The 19,003-nt window shown below is 46.3% G+C and overlaps 1 protein-coding gene across 2 annotated transcripts in view; it reads left to right on the top strand.

Moving 5' to 3' along the window:
- Positions 1 to 10: 10 nt before the first annotated feature.
- The window catches only part of washc4 (WASH complex subunit 4), a 148,112-nt gene continuing 129,119 nt past the window's right edge, over positions 11 to 19,003 (top strand). The window contains exons 1-5 of one of the 2 annotated variants that reach the window (XM_080207118.1): positions 11 to 143; positions 2,329 to 2,468; positions 15,014 to 15,067; positions 16,761 to 16,826; positions 16,959 to 17,004. In XM_080207118.1, coding sequence (XP_080063244.1) covers positions 83 to 143; positions 2,329 to 2,468; positions 15,014 to 15,067; positions 16,761 to 16,826; positions 16,959 to 17,004 — 367 coding nt within the window. In that variant the 5' untranslated portion in view covers positions 11 to 82. Of the gene's footprint in view, positions 144 to 2,328; positions 2,469 to 15,013; positions 15,068 to 16,760; positions 16,827 to 16,958; positions 17,005 to 19,003 lie in introns of those variants that run through there. The other variant, XM_080207120.1, reaches the window with a different exon arrangement.

The following is a 19,003-nucleotide window of genomic DNA, read 5'->3' as shown; positions in this document are numbered from 1 at the left end:
GAAACTACATCTCCCAGGAAGCATTGCTGCCGCGCGCCTGCGCAGAGGGCTGCGGCACGTGACCGGGTCACGCGATCTGAAGATGGCGCTCGAGCCGCAGTCCCCGGAGTGGCAGTTTGACCGCTTCGATGATGGATCCCAGAGTGAGTGAGGGCGGCCCGGGGTAGGGGGACAGGAGAGACCGGGGCCGGGGCCGGGGCCGGGGGGGGGGGAGGGGCCGGGGCCGGGGCCGGGGCCGGGGGGGGGGGGGGGAGATAGGGGCGGGGGACGGGGGGGAGAGAGTGGGGGAGAGGAGTGGGGGGGGAGAGGAGTGGGGGGGGAGAGGAGTGGGGGGGGAGAGGAGTGGGGGGACGAGAGGAGGGGGGGGGGACGAGTTGGGGAGGGGGGGGACGGTGGGGGAGAGGGGGGGGGGATGGTGGGGGAGAGGAGGGGGGAGGAGGGGGGGACGGTGGGGGAGAGGAGGGGGGGACGGTGGGGGAGAGGAGGGGGGGACGGTGGGGGAGAGGAGGGGGGAGGAGGGGGGGACGGTGGGGGAGAGGAGGGGGGAGGAGGGGGGGACGGTGGGGGAGAGGAGGGGGGAGGAGGGGGGGACGGTGGGGGAGAGGAGGGGGGGAGGAGGGGGGGACGGTGGGGGAGAGGAGGGGGAGAGGAGGGGGGGACGGTGGGGGAGAGGAGGGGGGGACGGTGGGGGAGAGGAGGGGGAAGGAGGGGGGGACGGTGGGGGAGAGGAGGGGGGAGGAGGGGGGGACGGTGGGGGAGAGGAGGGGGGGGACGGTGGGGGAGAGGAGGGGGGGGACGGTGGGGGAGAGGAGGGGAGAGGAGGGGGGGACGGTGGGGGAGAGGAGGGGGGAGGAGGGGGGGACGGTGGGGGAGAGGAGGGGGGAGGAGGGGGGGACGGTGGGGGAGAGGAGGGGGGAGGAGGGGGGGACGGTGGGGGAGAGGAGGGGGGAGGAGGGGGGGACGGTGGGGGAGAGGAGGGGGGAGGAGGGGGGGACGGTGGGGGAGAGGAGGGGGGGACGGTGGGGGAGAGGAGGGGGGGACGGTGGGGGAGAGGAGGGGAGGACGGTGGGGGAGAGGATGGGGGAGAGGAGGGGGGGACGGTGGGGGAGAGGAGGGGGGGACGGTGGGGGAGAGGAGGGGGGAGGAGGGGGGGACGGTGGGGGAGAGGAGGGGGGAGGAGGGGGGGACGGTGGGGGAGAGGAGGGGGGAGGAGGGGGGGACGGTGGGGGAGAGGGGGGGGGAGTGGGGGAGAGGAGGGGGGGGCGGGGGAGGGAGTGGGGGAGAGAGTGGGGGAGAGGAGGGGGGGCGGGGGAGAGAGTGGGGGAGAGGAGGGGGGGACGGGGGAGAGAGTGGGGGAGAGGAGGGGGGGACGGGGGAGAGAGTGGGGGAGAGGAGGGGGGGACGGGGGAGAGAGTGGGGGAGAGGAGGGGGGGACGGGGGAGAGAGTGGGGGAGAGGAGGGGGGGACGGGGGAGAGAGTGGGGGAGAGGAGGGGGGGACGGGGGAGAGAGTGGGGGAGAGGAGGGGGGGACGGGGGAGAGAGTGGGGGAGAGGAGGGGGGGACGGGGGAGAGAGTGGGGGAGAGGAGGGGGGGACGGGGGAGGGGGACGGAGGAGGGGGGACCGGGGTGGGGGAGGGGGACGGAGACGGAGGAGGGGGGACCGGGGTGGGGGAGGGGGACGGAGGAGGGGGGACCGGGGTGGGGGAGGGGGACGGAGGAGGGGGGACCGGGGTGGGGGAGGGGGACGGAGGAGGGGGGACTGGGGTGGGGGAGGGGGACGGAGGAGGGGGGACCGGGGGGGGGTGGGGTGGGGGAGGAGAGGGAGGGGGACGGGACGGGGGAGAGACTGGGGGGGGGCTGAGGGATGTGGGGGGGGACGGAGGAGGGGGGACCGGGGTGGGGGAGGGGGACGGAGGAGGGGGGACTGGGGTGGGGGAGGGGGATGGAGGAGGGGGGACCGGGGGGGGGGTGGGGTGGGGGAGGAGAGGGAGGGGGACGGGGGAGAGACTGGGGGGGGGGCTGAGGGATGTGGGGGGGGACGGAGGGATGGGGGTGGGACCGGGGGGATGGGTGGCCGGGGGAGAGGGGGCCAGGGGGCTGGGAGAGGGGGGCGATGGTGGGAGAGGGGGCTGGGAGAAGGGGTAGCCGGGATGGGGGAGAGGGGGAGGTGGGGGAGGGGGGAGGGGAGGGTGAGCCCGGGGGGTAGGGAGGGGAGAGGGGGGACTTCGAAAGGGTTAATGAGCGGTAGCTCAATTTTTTTAAGCCAGACAATCAAACTATAGCCAGCACATTATTTTAAATGTTTAAAATTTCTGTCTCTTTATTTAGGAATCCATGCTGAAGTACAGCTGAAGAATTACGAAAGATTTCTTGAAGAATACACCAATCAGTTGAAAGGAATTGAAGACGCATTGGATGACTCTATTGGGGATGTCTGGGACTTTACTCTGGATCCAATTGCTCTTAAGGCATGTAAGAACATAAGAAATAGGAGCAGGAGTAGGCCATCTAGCCCTTCGAGCCTGCCCCGCCATTCAATAAGATCATGGCTGATCTGTCGTGGCTCAGTTCCACTTTCCCGCCCTCTCCCCATAACCCTTAATCCCTTCTCTTATCAAAAACCCATCAACCCGCTTCTTAAAAATATTTAGCGAGGCAGCCTCCACCACTTCAACGGGCAGAGAATTCCAGAGATTCACCACCCTTTGAGTGAAGAAGTTCCTCCTCAACTCCGTTCTAAACCGCCTCCCCTTTATCTTGAGGCTGTGCCCCCTAGTCCTACTGTCTTTTTTGAGCGGGAAGAGTCTCTCCACCTCTATCCTATCCATCCTATTCATCATCTTATACGTCTCAATGAGATCTCCCCTCATTCTTCTAAACTCTAACGAGTACAAGCCTAGTTTATTCAGCCTCTCCTCATAGCTCAATCCCCTCAACTCCGGTATCAGCCTAGTAAACCTCCTCTGCACTCCCTCCAGGGCCAAAATATCCTTGCGCAGGTGCGGCGCCCAAAACTGCACACAGTACTCCAGCTGCGGCCTCACCAATGCCCTATACAGCTGCAGCAAGACCTCCCTACTTTTATATTCAATCCCCCTCGCTATGAAGGCCAGCATCCCATTCGCCTTCCTGACCACCTGCTGCACCTGCAAGCTGGGTTTTTGCGATTCATGCACAAGGACCCCGAGGTCCCTCTGCACCGTTGCCTGCTGCAGTTTTTCGCCACGTAAGTTCATGTCCTGAGAAACTTTACTTTTAACAGTCTGGATTTTTGACAACTGAGTAGAGTTTAAGTGGACTTCTGAATGCTGATTTGCTGAATTGGGGATATGAACCAGTGCCGTTCCCTCTACTTAGGATTTATAACATTTGTGAACAAGACAAAAATCCATGAGGCTCTTCAGTTGATTGCGGAATCATTACTCAGCTCCACAGAATCTAAACCAGGAAGTAAAAATTTGATTTTAGGAAGGAAAGCACAAAGATTGGAGCAGAAAGATAGGATTGAGAGAGATAAGAGATGAGAAAAAGTAAAAAGAAATCTGAATTCTCTGATTATTTGCACTGATCACAAAATTGTTACGGCCCAAAAGGAGGTAATTTGGCCCATCATGTCTGTACTGGCTGCACAAATGAGCATTCTGGATTAGTGTCTGATATTCTCCTGCCTTTCCCCCGTACGCTGTTTCTAAGCAAATAATCATACAATACTCTCTTGAATGTTTCGATTGAATCTACCTCCACCATGCTTACAGGCAGTGCATTCCAGGTTTGAACCACTCGCTGTGTGAAAAGGTTTTTCTCGCATCACATTTGTTTCTTTTGCAAATTGCTTTAAATCTGTTTCCCCTCATTCTCAATCCTTTTACAGGTGGGAACAGTTTCTCCCTATCTCCACTATCTCATGATTTTGAATATCACTATTAAGTCTCTTAACCACCTTCTCTCCAAAGAGAGTAGTTGAAATCTCTTCAATCTATGCTCATAACTGAAGTCTCTCATGCCTGGAATCATTCTTGTAAATCTCTATTGTGCTGTCTCCAATGCATTCACATCCTTCCCATAGTGTGACACCCAGAACTGTACACAATACACTAGCTGAGGTCTGAGTAATGTATAAATTCAGCATAACCACCTTGCTCCTGTATTCTTTGCCCCTATTAATAAAGCCCTGGGCTTTATTATACTTTATGAACTGCTCTCTCCAGCTATTCTGTGCCTTACGTTGTGTTGTTTCTTTCTTCCCAAATGCATCACCTCACATTTACCCACATTGAACTTCATCAGTCACCTGTCTGCCCACTCCACCAACATGTCTATCTGCTTTTCAGTTCTACACTGTCTTCCCCACAGCTTACAATACTTCTACTTTCTTGTATTGACTGCAACCTCTGGTATTTTAGTTTAGTTTGGATGCTACCCATGGCTGTCTTCACCAGAGTTGACATAGTATTTAGAGTTTGACTCAGTGTTGAAGTGTTTGCAACAGAGGTACTGTCTTCCCCACTTGCTTAGAGTATCCACTTCTCACTGGTGGTATTGTTCCTGCCTTTTTGAAAAATGCAGCACTTAGATCTGTTCTCACATTGTATAATCTGACTTTGCTGTTTCCTCTCAGCAATTTCTCTCGTCTTGAGCAGCTTCAGCAAATCAAACACTGTGCATAATTGATGTTTTAAAGCGAGCAAGGCTGGAGAACATTGAGTTGTCAAATGTGCAGTACGTCATCAGGAATTGGCTCAGTCATTTAGACAATGAACCTTGCTTTCCAGTTACCTTCAATGAATGTTTCATCATCTGTGCAAATTGTTCTGCCAGCTGATTTGTGGCAGAATGATAAGGAGCGGATCAAATATGTTGATTCCTGTTCTCCTTTAAATAGTTTGTGAATCCTTGCAAAATGAAGTGCAGCCCATTGCCACCCACAAGTTGTTCGGAATAATAGAATCTTCCTAAAATTTCATCCAGTCTTTGTTGTTCTCTCTGAGGACTTTATCTTCATTATGGCGACTTCACGCCATTTCAAGTGGAAGTTGGCGATGATGAGAAACATACCCCTCGCATAATCAGTGGTCCTTCTGGCCATTGCTATGGGTATAATGGCACTAGTGGTGGCAGGTTCCGAACTTTGGTTCAAGGTGAAAACATCTTTCTCCTCAATTTTGATATCGAGCCCTAGCCACCAAAAATAGCTCCTGGTTATCTCTCCTTTATCCTTACTATACCACAGTGACCTTTGTATAGTTGGTTTAGTGCATGTTTCCTTAATAATGGTGAAATGATGACTCATTTCCCAGAAAAGAGAACCAGCTTGTATGCATAGTTCGAGTCTTCGGCTGATGTATGGCTTCAACTCTAGGTTTGCTCCCATGGTCTTGCCACAAAGTACATCCCCAAACTTGTGTCAGTTATGGATCATTTGTAGTACTTGTTAACTTGTGCTGTGGTTACAGGAGTGTTATCAACTTGGCTAGAAAATGTTTGCACTCGGATTGTTCATTGACAACTCGTTGGGTAAAGGTAATTGGGAGAGTCCATCAACATTCCCGTGGAAATTTGATTGGCGATATTTTGCCACAATGCCCATCTCTGCATCCAGCCCGCTGCCAGAGATGGAATCCTGGTATGTGAACCAAATATCATTGTCAATGGTTCATGATTTGTTAATAATGTAAATTTCAATAGAAATGTTTGATACCTATGGAAAATGATTCCTAGGACTTGTTGCACTAAATTTGCACAGTATATTTCTGCTTTGTTCAAGGATTTTGATGCAAAAGCTGTTGTCTTCTCTTCACTATTGAGTATCATGTGAGAAACCGCTGCCTCCACCCTGTAAGATGATGCATAGAACATTTTTACAGCACAAACAGGCCCTTCGGCCCACAAGTTGCACTGATCATATCCCTACCTACCAGGCCTATCTATAACCCTCAATCCCAATAAGTCACAAAGTTAAATTTGGATCAAAATGTGTCAGGACTTCTGACTTTAGTAGTGCCTCTTCAGCTTATACGAATGATTTCTTGATTGGGCAAAATAAGTTTGTAAGAGATGGGGACAAACCTTCCATAATTTAAGTCCAAAAAAGAATGAAGTTGATTGATGTTTTGAAGTGCAGGTGCGGTGCGTCAGTAATGGCTTTGACTTTTGAAGGTGATTTGTGCAGTCCCTTTGTGTTTATGACATGACCCTGATATTCAATAGTAGATTGGAAAAATCCACATTTATCTTTTTGTACTCTCAGTCCGTAATCTTCTATCTCCGGAGTGTGGTGTCTAGGTTGTGAAGATGTTCTTTCTCGTTCTTTCCATAACTTAAAACATCATCTATCTAACACTGAACTCTTAATCCACTTAAAATTTGATCAGTGGCACAGTGGAACAAAGAGATCCAGACATGATGTCAAATGGAAGACTTTTATATCGAAACAGTCCTTTATGTCACAATTGTCAAATATTATTGTGAATTTGGATCCATGTTCATCTGGAGATGAGCTTGACCAAAGTTAATTTTATTGAACTTGTTTTATTTGATTTATTATTGTCACATGTACTTAGTATACAGTGAAGTTGTGGCCTCTAGCCGACACAGCAAATAAATCATCATTCGGAACAGAGGGTACTCAGTATCAGATTGATAGTGGCTTCGAGTACTATCGACGTGACCCTATCACTCTCACTAACAGGTTTGAAGACTCCCTCTTGATCAACCATTCTAATTCTGCCCCTACCTTAGACCTGATGACCTAGCTTTTAAGCATCTTGCTTAACTCTTGTCCTTAATTTTTAACCTGATTGAGACCTCCTTGCTTTCTAGCTTCCCATTAAAGACAATGGCATGTTTCTTTAAAATCTTTGGTAGACCTGCTTTAGAATCTGAAATGAGATTTATCTCACTCAGTTTAATCTTATCGTTTCCAGCCACGTTCTCCTCAATAATGCTGGATGGTTTCCTTTGACAATGTGCTGGGACAAGGCAGTGGTCTTCCACTCAACTGTATGTTTATACTGATATGGCTGCTTAACAGAACCACTTCTCCAATGTAGTTTTTAATGTTATCTTTGATTTTGAGGCAATTTATCGTAGTTTTTCTTAGTGAACAGTTTCTGCTACCAACAAAACTGCTGCTCCGGTCTCACCTCTATTTTCACTGGTTCTCTGGTAAAGCAGTGATCCAGTATCGATTTGTTGTACCAGCAATTGGCAGTGCGTTCAATGACAGCTTCACCTGCTGATTGTAACTCTGGGCTTTTTTTAATGACCTTTTTGCATAATGAAAAGGATACTTTTCCCTCGTTGGTTTTCCAAATGATGCATTGGTTCTTTTTATAGATCTTGCTTGGAACTTGTTTCTTCTCCAACAAGCATGTTCAATGTGCTCCTTTCTGCCACAGTTTCTGCACTTTACATCTTTGCTCCAGCAATCTGCTGCAGCATGCCTAGTTTTTGCACATCGGTGGCAATTTCAAACCTGTGTCTGTGTTCGAGTCATAGCCAACATTCTATGGATTCAAGTGTTCAAACTTAGTTAGGCTTTCTTGACTGCCATTTCCATTGAGATTGTGACTTCTAAAGCTGCCTTGTGGTTTAGGTTAACCATTTTTGGATTGCCTCACTTCTTAGCCCATACGTTAGTCTGTCTTTAATGGTCTCATTGAAGACATCCTAGAATTCACAGTTTAGTTCTTCAAAGTAGCAATGAGCCATAATTGGTTTACCACCTTGTTGGTTACGCTAATGGAACTTGAACCTTTGTGATGACCAAAGGTTTAGGTGAGAAGTGGCCCTGCAGTATTCCCGCCATCTCACCATTTTTTTTTGAGCCTGGCTTCTCCAGCTGTACCAGATTTCTCAGGAGGTTGAATGTTTCCTCCCCTCTCCCCATTGAATTCGGGACTACAATATGTGCCACAGTCTTATTTGCTTGGACAAAATAATCAAATCTTTCAGTATATGAGCTTCACTGCTCGGTGTTCTCATCATAAAGTCCCACAGTGCTAAAGATTTCTGTTTAAAATTGTAAGTCTTTCTGGATATCTGCAATGTGGACCAATGATTTTTCTACTGTTCCACTGGATTTCTGCAATTCTTTTTCAGGTGTTTGTGGTGTGGATCAATGACCTCTATCAGTTTTGTTGTGGTGTTTTTAAAGTATAGGTTTGTAGACCACTAAAGTACGAACAGGAGCTTTATTAGAAAGATATTTACTTTACAAGCTGTTATGGCATGCTGGCCATTTGCCCACACAGGCATCTCATGGTCAGTCGCTTAAAGTGCTCTTACTCCGACTAGGAACAACATGAATGCATAACACTTCCTTCCAGTCTGAAATGCAGCCATTCATTGTCCTTTGCTCCTGTCCTATAGACAATTTCCGATCCACACTGCCACTGTCCATTTAATTTAATTTTACCAAGAAAATTATATTTTTATTAAATATTCTTTTCTCTGAATAATGCTCTCAATATCTTTTATCAAAATTTAAAACAAATTAGTCAAAAACATTTGCTTTTGACAGATGAGTGCCAACTTTCATTTATTAACCCATATTTTTGAGCAGAGATTAATTTTGCCCTGAGTTATTGTTAGTGTCTTCACCATACTATCAGGCTGATTGTAGTTGTTGGATTTATCCCTTTTTTAGAATAGGGATGGAAGATTCACTTCTTATGGCATCTTTCCCAGACCTAAGGAGCTTTGGAAGACTTTGGAAGCTAGAGTTGTCACTATTTCAACTCTTGTTTCTCTTTGGTCTCATCTGAACAGGACGATTTTTCTATTTTGAAGTCAGCAAATTTTTAAGTACTTCCTCTATATATACTTTCATCTCAGATAGTATCACTCCTGCCTCCTCCTAATCTGTGACATTGGCTGTGCAATTGCAAAATCACGTAACATTAGACATGCTGTGTTTTGCAAGCATGTGTTGGTTGAGTTCATGTTGCTATTATACAAGAGCAACACAAATGTTCTTTTCCCCCTCAATCTTTCAGTCATTCTTTGCTGTTCTTCACATACTGTCTAATCTTGTGGAATCATGCACTACTACTTTCAAATTGACACTATCTCTAACATACTTAGCCACAAATAGTTGTCCTTCCCATAGTCTTTCTTTCTCACTGCAATGCATCTTTTCTGAGTATTCGGAAATATCTTCTTAGATATATCTGCCACTGCATCTCTATTGACCTATCCCTTAACTGAATTTCCCAGTTCACTTTAGCCAGCTGTCTTCATGCCCTGATAATTGCCCTTATTTAAGCTTGTAACGCTAGTCTTAGAGTCCACACATCTCTTCCTCAAGCTGACATGCCTTCACTGAGTCATTAGTTAACCCTGTCTCGTTGTACATTATCAGATCTAGTGTAGCCTGCTCTCTGGCACTAGAACATGTTGCTCTAAGAAACTGTGCTGAAAACACTATGAACAAATCGTCCAGGCTATCTTTGCCAATCTGATTTATCCAACCTATACTTAGATTAAAATTGTCCATGATTAACACCATAGCTTTTTATTCATCACTGTATATCCTGTCCTGTGCTTAGTGTTAAGAAGCCTGAAAACCACTTCTCACCTTGACTACTTCTCAGTCCAGCATCTGTAAGAGAAATGTCATGAACAAAGGAGACTACAGTATATATCGTTCTTCAATCTCACTAAGGCTTTTGACCTATGAAGCAGTCATTTAAGTTGATGGAAAAAATTGTCTGCCGCTTTAGCTGCTCAGTGATGTTTTTCTGTGACAACATGATGGATAAGGTCAGCTATGATGGGGCAGTGTTAGAAACCTTTGAGACCTGCACTGGGGTCAAACGGTTGTATTCTAGCACTGACACGCTTTTGCATATTTTTTAGCTGTAATGTAGCTTCAAGCATCTACCTAGGGTGTCTACTTATACCAGAACTGATGGAAAATTGCTCATAGCTTCACATACCCAAGCTCCACTACCAGTAATCTGTCACTTGACACTGAAAGCAACTCATGCTCTGCAGAAGCGGTTATGTCCAGACTGAGTAAGAATGTATGGAACAACAGCACCCTGACTGAGAACAGCAAACTGAGTCTACAAAGCCTGTATCCTCAGTATATTCCTTTCTAGTGGTGAGACTTTGACAACAGATAATAGGCAGGAGGAAGGACTGAGCAGTTGACATCTTCACTGCTAAGAGATGCTGATGATAAGATGCCATTAAGAAAAGGAGATGAGGATAAGGAATGTGTCATTTCCATTAGTATGTGCTCATTGCTAAGTCAGTGATGTTTGTGATGGATTGACCACAGTCATCAGATAGATGACAGCTGTGTGCCCAAGGACCATCTGTATGGCGAACTGGTCACTGGGTCAAGGTTTCTTGGATGTTCAGCCACGTCCAGTGATGCTAACCATTGTCTTAAGAGACAGAAGGCTGCCATTTTCCACTATTTTATCTATTTTCGTGCATTTTCTTTGCGCCTTTGTTCAATTTTTCAGTTCTCCACTTTATATTTTTGTTCAAACAAGTTCTGTGTTGTCACTGATTGTAAGCCGCCTTTTTACATTTCATTTTAATTTTGATACCTTTAATCAACAATAGAGTTCGAGTTTGGATTCCACTCCTTTTGTGCCTGTGAAAATTTGCTCAGTCTGTCTCTGAGCTATTTTATCTTTGAAGGTCTGTGCCTGTTTACTGTCTTTGCACCAATGTTCAATTGCAATCCACCTTGTGGATGTTGGCTAATGTTACGCCGTTGTTTAAGAAGGGTGCCAGGCAAAAGGCAGGGAATTATGGGCCGGTTAGTTTAACGTCTGTTGTAGGTAAAATGTTAGAATCTGTCATCAAGGAGGAAATAGCGAGGCATCTTGAGAGGAATTGCTTGATAGAGCAGACGCAGCACGGTTTCGTTAAAGGGAAGTCGTGTCTGACAAATTTACTGGAGTTCTATGAGGATGTGTCTAGGGCGGTGGATAGAGGAGAGCCGGTGGATGTGGTCTTTCTGGATTTTCAGAAGGCGTTTGACAAGGTACCTCACAGGAGGTTATTGCAGAAGTTCAGGGGACATGGAGTTGGGGGTAGGGTGTTAGCGTGGATAGAGGATTGGTTGTCAAATAGGAGGCAGAGAGTGGGGGTCAATGGGTGCTATTCGGATTGGCGGATGGTGACTAGTGGAGTGCCCCAGGGGTCGGTGCTGGGGCCTCAGCTATTTACCATTTATATAGATGATCTGGAGGAGGGAACCGAGTGTAGGGTGTCGAAATTTGCTGATGACGCCAAGATTGGAGGAAAGGCAAATTGTGCGGAGGGTGTGGAGAGTCTGCAGAAGGATCTAGAAAGGCTGGGCGAATGGGCCAGGAAATGGCAAATGGAATTTAATGTTGGCAAGTGCGAGGTGGTCCACTTTGGTAGGAATAACGGTAGGAAGGATTATTACTTACGTGGCGAAAAACTGCAGCAGGCGACGGTGCAGAGGGACCTCGGGGTCCTTGTGCATGAGTTGCAAAAACCCAGCTTGCAGGTGCAGCAGGTGGTCAGGAAGGCGAATGGGATGCTGGCCTTCATAGCGAGGGGGATAGAATATAAAAGTAGGGAGGTCTTGCTGCAGCTGTATAGGGCACTGGTGAGACCGTAGCTGGAGTACTGTGTGCAGTTTTGGTCGCCGCACTTACGCAAGGATATTTTGGCCTTGGAGGGAGTGCAGAGGAGGTTTACTAGGCTGATACCGGAGTTGAGGGGGTTGAACTATGAGGAGAGGCTGAATAAACTAGGCTTGTACTCGTTAGAGTTCAGAAGAATGAGGGGAGATCTCATTGAGACGTATAAGATGTTGAATGGGATGGATAGGATAGAGATGGAGAGGTTATTCCCGCTCAGAAAGGACAGTAGGACTAGAGGGCGCAACCTCAAGATAAAGGCGGGGCGGTTTAGAACGGAGTTGAGGAGGAACTTCTTCACTCAAAGGGTAGTGAATCTCTGGAATTCTCTGCCCGTTGAAGTGGTGGAGGCTGCCTCGCTAAATATTTTTAAGACGCAGGTTGATGGGTTTTTGATAGGCAAGGGGATTAAGGGTTATGGGGAGAGGGCGGGAATGTGGAACTGAGCCATGACAGATCAGCCATGATCTTATTGAATGGCGGGGCAGGCTCGAGGGGCTGGATGGCCTACTCCTGCTCCTATTTATTATGTTCTTAAGGCGTATGGTGTACTGGCCTTCATTAATCGAGGGATTGAGTTTAGGAGTCGGGAGGTAATGCTGCAACTTTATAAGACCCTTGTCAGACCCCATTGGAGTACTGGGCGCAGTTCTGGTCGCCTCACTATAGGAAGGACGTGGAAGCTATTGAAAGGGTGCAGAGGGGATTTACAAGGATGTTGCCTGGATTGGGAGGCATGCCTTATGAAGATAGGTTGAGGGAGCTGGGACTCTTCTCCCTTGAGGGGCGAAGGTTGAAAGGCAACCTGATTGAGGTTTATAAGATGTTGAGAGGAATAGACAGGGCAGATTCTCAGAGGCTATTTCCCAGGGCTGAAATGGTCGCTACAAGAGAACACAGATTTAAGGTGCAGGGAAGCAAGTACAGAGGAGATGTTAGGGGTAAGTTTTTCACTCGGTGGTGAGTGAATGGAATCGGCTGCCGTCGGTGGTGGTAGAGGCAAACTCGCTGGGGTCTTTTAAAAGTATGAGTATATGGGATCTAATGGGATTGGGGGTTATAGATAGGTCTATGGCTTAGTAGGTATAGAAGTGATCGGCACAACTAGTGGGCCGAAGGGCCTGTTTGTGCTGTAGTGCTCTATGAAAATACTGTGGATGCTGGAATCTGAAACAATAACAGAAAATGCAAGAAAATCTCAGCAGGTCTGGCAAGATCTGTGGCGAGAGAATAGAGCCAACATTTCGAGTCTGAATGACCCTTCATCAGAGCTGGTTAAATTGATTACTTGATTTTGGTATCACTTTTTTGAATCTTTTTGTGGTTGAGTTTTATATTACAGTAATGTGAAACTGGAAGTTAGGGTTGCTTTAGTTACTTTGGAACCACTTGATCTGACTTTGAGTTAGGAGAGTATGGAGTACTTTGAGGTCTATGGAAACCTGGTACTAAAGTAAGTTTCTAAACCATTGGACAACTGAGGTGACAAATCAGCCAGTAGGTACACCAAAGCTGAGGTGTCTGTGTGGTTGATGCTTTGGTTATTTGGAATCTAAGGAGCTGTCTCAAATGTCCCGGTCACTTTTTTCAACTAGGTTAATGTTAGGCCCGGGAAAGTTGAAAATCCATGGAGAAGTCTACTCTCAGTCATGATTTGCAGTCACCTTTTCAGAGGGCTGATCATGATGCTCAGACTTTTGTTATAGGTAAGCACGGGAAAGCTTGTGACAGTTGAATCAGCATTGATTTTGTTTACTTTTGGTTGTATCAGGATAAATGCGCAATATTTCTAGGCTGGTTAAACATTATGATGCCACTTGCAGACTGAGAGGAGCCTGTTGAATGTGAAACTGACAGGGCTACTACTTGATGCATTGAATGTGCAGGTGATGGGGCCAATCTTTGTGCAAAATAGTGCAATATCAGCTATCCAAGATTGATGCATGATGGGGCAGCATCGACTATGCCAATTAAGTCCGTTTGAAATATTTACATTGAAGAAGTGTCCATTTAGGGGAAGTGATGGCGTAGTGGTATTGACTAATAATCCAGAGACCCAGGGAAAACTGTCGTCCTTGCCTAGTCTGGCCAACATGTGACTCCAGATCCACAGCAGTTTGTGTGATTCTTAATTGCCCACTGAAATGGCCAAGCTAAACATTCCTGTCAAGATACAGTTAGGAATAGGCCGCAACTGCTGGTCTTGCCAACACAAGGTTGTGACTAGCTGTACTATCACAGAGAACAAGACAATCATTTAACACATTCTGTGTGCAGTTCTGGTTGCCATACTATAAAAAAGGAATATGGAGACACTGGAGAGGGTGCAGAGAAGATTTATAAGGCTCAGTCTAGAAATCTGAAGGATTGTCAGACTAGGTCTCCTTCGGGAGATGGGGAGGCTGGAGGTGGACTGATGAATGGTGATCAAAATGGAATGTTTAGAATTCTGAAAGATTTTATCAGAATGGATGCAGATTAATTAGTTACTCTTGTGGGAAAGAACATAACGGGCCATCAGTAAAAGATAGTAACTAACAAATCCATTAGAAGGGATATCCTCAGAGGGGTGAGAACGTGGAACATTCTACCAGAGGGAGGAGTTTCGAATGAACGATACAGACATATTCAAAGGGATGCGAGATACGTGCGAGGGAGAAGGGAATAGAGTGTTACCATGGTAAATTTAGAGAAGATGGGAAGAGGTACGAGTGGAGAATAAACACCAGCATAGACTGGTTAGGCTGAGTGACATGTTTCTGTGCTGTATACCCTTTGTAAAATTCCATCTAAATATTGCAGTTGCTGCCGTTCCTGAGAGGGGAATTTATTTGTTCAGGACCATTTGACATAGCAAGTGGAGTTGTTCATTGGCTGAAATTCAAACAAGTCTGGCAGTTTACATTCTAAATTGAAGTGACTGAACTTGGATTGTCATAAAAACTGAATTAGCCCCTGAATGACTTGTAGGGAGGGAAACCTGTCTCATTATAAATTTTTTTATGACTTCTGTACACTACCATCTATTAACTGTCCTTTGCCATACACTGTAGTGGTTCAAAATAGTTGCTCACTGTCTGTTGTACATGTGGGTATTGGGCAGAGGCATAGCTCAGAGTTGCTGTGGCTGGTATTGACGGCTGAATGCTGTCAATACCAGCATGGAGCGTTGGGTGACTGGCACCATATAAACGTATACCAGCAAGGGAATTACTGCCTTGACAGGATAGGAAAAAGTAGCCACGAGGAAAGTAGAATGTTAGTGTTGTGCAATGTTGACTATTACAGCATGATTAATCATCTACATCATTGTCACATCAAATTAACATGTTAAACTCTTCTGGTTAAATAATTTTTAAACATGTTTTTCTTTTATTTAGCTTTTGCCATATGAACAATCCTCATTGCTGGAACTTATTAAAACTGAAAACAAAGTAAGTAAGTTGAAACCAGTCTGCATTGGGACTGGGTGGGGGAGGGAGGTGTGAGGCGGGGCTGGGCAGAGGGATGGGGTTGATTTATTATTGTCACATATTGGTGTACAGGGAAAAGTATTGTTTCTTGCGTGCTATGCAGACAAAGCATACCGTACATAGCGAATGAAAGGAGAGGATGCAGAAGTGTTACTACCAAAGCTAGGGTGTAGAGAAAGATCAACTTAATGAGGTAGGTCCATTCAAAAGTCTGAAGGCAGAGGGAAGAAGCTGTTCTTGAATGGGTTGGTACGTGTCCTCAGACTTTTGTATCTCTTGATGGAAGAAGGTGGAAGAGAGTGTGTTTAGGGTGTGTGGGGTCTTTAATTATGCTGGCTGCTTTTCCAAGGCAGTGGGAAATGTAGACAGAGTCAATGGATGGGAGACTGGATTGCATGATGGACTGAGCTTGGTTCATGACACTTGTAGTTTCTTGCAGTCTTGGGCAGAGGAGCCATACCAAGCTGTGATACAAACAGGAAGAATGCTTTCTGTGGTTTATTTGTAAAAGTTGTTGAGAATCATAGCGGACATGCCAAATTTCCTTATCCTCCTGAGAAAGTAGAGACGTCAGTGGGCTTTCTTAGCTATATTGTTGGAGAGCAGGTTGTTGGTGATCTGCATATCTAGAAACTTGGGGTAGGAAGGTGGGGGTTGGGCCAGAGCAGAGCGGTGTTGGTTTGGGCAGTGTGATGGGGGGTTTGGCTGGGTTAGAATCCCTACAGTGCAGAAGGAGCCTGCACCAACAACACTGTCTCACCCAGGCCCTATCCCTGTAATCTCACGTATTTACTAACCCACAAGGGGCAATTTAGCATGGCCAATCCATCTAACCTGCACATCTCTGGACTGTGGGAGGAAAGCGGAGCACCAGGAGGAAACCTGCCCATACACATGGAGAGTGTGCAAACTCCACACAGCTGGGAATTAAACCTGGGTCCCTGGCATTGTGAGACAGCAGTGCTAGCCACCATGTGGCCTTTGTTGGGGCTGGGTCACACTGGGTTGAGTTGAGGCAACATGGAGTTGGGTTGGAGTGAGATTGGGTTGGGAAGAGCAGCAGGAGATGGGAGTGGAGTGGCACAGGATTTGGTTGGGCAGCATGTTGTGTGGATGCCACTCTGTAGGCTCAGGGCGGGAACAGATTGGGGAGACAGCATGGAGTTGTGGGGGGAGGATATGAGAGGAAGGAAAGGGATTGGAACGGCAGGACAGGGAGGTTTAAAATAAGGATTTTAGCAATGAAGGGGTTTCTGCTCGTTTTATATAGTTACGGAATTAACAGTTTGGCAAAAAAATATTATTTCTGATATTGGGATTGAGATATTGAAACCTGGAGAGCAGCTATTGCACACATCTGATAAACCTATAACTGGCTGGTGCAACATGCAAACAGATTGAAGGGTTCAGTTTTCAGTTTCTGTGACTTTGAATGGTAGATTTGTACAAAGGATTTCTGTGGAATATTTCTACTCAAAATCATGATGGTGACAGTTGTGTTTTTGTGTTGGATTCAAATGTGCTGATTCTAAATTTAGATGTTTAGCAATCAAAATAGACAACTATCAAATGTCTAACATTGAGTTCATTCCTGCATATGGATAGTGGCAATGATTTGAATGATTGCTCATTAAGTGGAAACAATCTTTTGTAGGTCCTGAATAAAGTGATTACGGTTTATGCTGCTCTTTGCTGTGAAGTAAAAAAGTTGAAATATGAGGTAAGAGAACTTATCACATTTCGTTTCCCCTCAGTGCAGCTTTAAAATTAGTTTGTGGCCCCAGAGATGTAATTTAGCAAAATCCATTATCAGATATTTTTAAAGTGTATTAATGATTTTTGTGTCTTTCAGGCTGAAACAAAATTTTATAATGGACTTCTCTTCTATGGAGAAGGAGGTTAGTCATGCTCTTCTTGAAATCTGTCCATTTGCATCCTCATCAGGAGGGTGTACCAATGCAGAGTGTGCTAGAGAGGGAAGAGAGTGAACAGATGTTGTGATGCAACATAGAGTCAGTATTGAGTTCCTGTGGATAGATTTTAATTTGCTCTGGAGGAAACTCAATAATAAAACCTCAAAGGTAATAATGTCTGGATCATGCGCAACTATTAAATATGCAACATATTGAGTTTGTTGCTGCATGTGGATAGTGGATTTGAATGGTTAATCAGAGTAGAAATTTGAAGATAGAGATGATCACTGTAGTAAAAGCACCGTACAGGAGGGAGGGCTTCAGATTCATGAAATATGGTGACTGATTTTGCTGCAGGAGGCACCCATTCAAAATATGTGGGTTGCTCCCCAACAGGACCAGTGCCCCCTCAACGGGATTCACTAATGTGAATTAAACTTGCAGGGGGGTGGGAACCAATGTGTAGAAGTAGAAGAGGAATAAGATGTACAAAGGGAGTGTGATGGCTAATATTTGAGAAAGAGGGAATGTAATATTTGATAGGAGCAGACTAAGAAGGAATGTGAGGAGAACAAAGACAAATTTAGAATGCGCATGTATTAGGTTGGTGAGACACAAGCACAAATATTGTTGTGCGAATATGGTGCAGTAGCAAATACTGAAACATTGCTTAAACTTAGTATTCAAAGATGACAACTATTGGGAAGAAAAGAATAAAGGAAGATGGGATGTTAATACAGAATAGAGAAGCTGTTAGAGTCTTGGAAAGAATCATAAAATTCCCACAGTACAGAAAGAGGCCATTTGGCCCATTGAGTCTGTACTGACCTCAATCCCCCCCTTCCCGCTCTATTCCCGTGACCCTCATGACCTTGCTAATCCCCGATACTGAGGTTAATTTAGCGTGAACGGTCAGCCTAACCCGCCATCTTTGGAAAAAGAGGATATCATTGGGGCAAGAGCAGAATTCATTTAGTAAGAGTTAGGAACCAAGAAGTCTGATTGGGCCCCCGGATGTGTTCTATATGTCTTCAAATTGAGAGAGAAAAGAGCAAATCTGCCAGAAAATCACAGATGTGCAAGAATTACAGCCTAGTGATATTGATCCAAGGAACAATTGGGATAACAGAATAAAGGACAAGGAGAGGGAGGAATCTCTCAAATATATTCAGGAAGACTTATTTAACTGGGTATGTTCTCAGTCTAACTTTGAAGTAGGCAATACTGGATATGGTGCTGGGGAATGAAATGGGCTTAGTGGATCAAGCCATCTTTAGAGGAATGCTTGAGTATGATGATGATTGTGTCATAAGCTTTAGAAGAAGACATTGTTAGAAGGTATTCTGAGAGATGATCTGCTGGCATATGGAGAAGCAAGGACTGGTTAGGGACAGTAAGCATGGCTTTGTGAGTGGAAAATCATACCTCATGAATTTGATTGAGTTTTTTTTGAAGGGGTAACCAAGAAGGGAGATGCGGGCAGTGCAGACGGTTGTTTTTCAAACTGGAGACTTGTTCCCAGCGGTGTGCCTCAGAGATCAGTGCTGTGTCCACTGTTATTTTTCATTTATATTAATGATTTGGATGAGAGTTTAGGAGGCATGATGAATAAATTCACAGATGACACCAAGATTGGTGGCATAGTGGACATTGCAATCTTAGATAACCTCCTTCAATGTGATATTGATCACCTTGATCTTGGCACCCAGGTTGATAAGGTTGTTAAGAAGGCGTACGGTGTGTTAGCTTTTATTGGTAGTGGGATTGAATTTCGGAGCCGTGAGGTCATGTTGCAACTGTACAAAACTCTGGTGCGGCTGCACTTGGAGTATTGCGTACAGTTCTGGTCGCCACATTATGAGAAAGATGTGGAGGCATTGGAAAGGGTGCAGAGGAGGTTTACCAGGATGTTGCCTGGTATGGTGGGAAGGTCTTCTGAGGAAAGGCTGAGGGACTTGAGGTTATTTTCATTAGAGAGAAGAAG

The sequence above is a fragment of the Carcharhinus amblyrhynchos genome, chromosome 19, assembly GCF_965287045.1.
Source record: "Carcharhinus amblyrhynchos chromosome 19, sCarAmb.v2.hapA, whole genome shotgun sequence".
Lineage (NCBI taxonomy): Eukaryota > Metazoa > Chordata > Chondrichthyes > Carcharhiniformes > Carcharhinidae > Carcharhinus > Carcharhinus amblyrhynchos.
The sequence above is the reverse complement of the archived record's forward strand: the minus strand, read 5'-3'. Positions and strand labels throughout refer to the sequence as shown.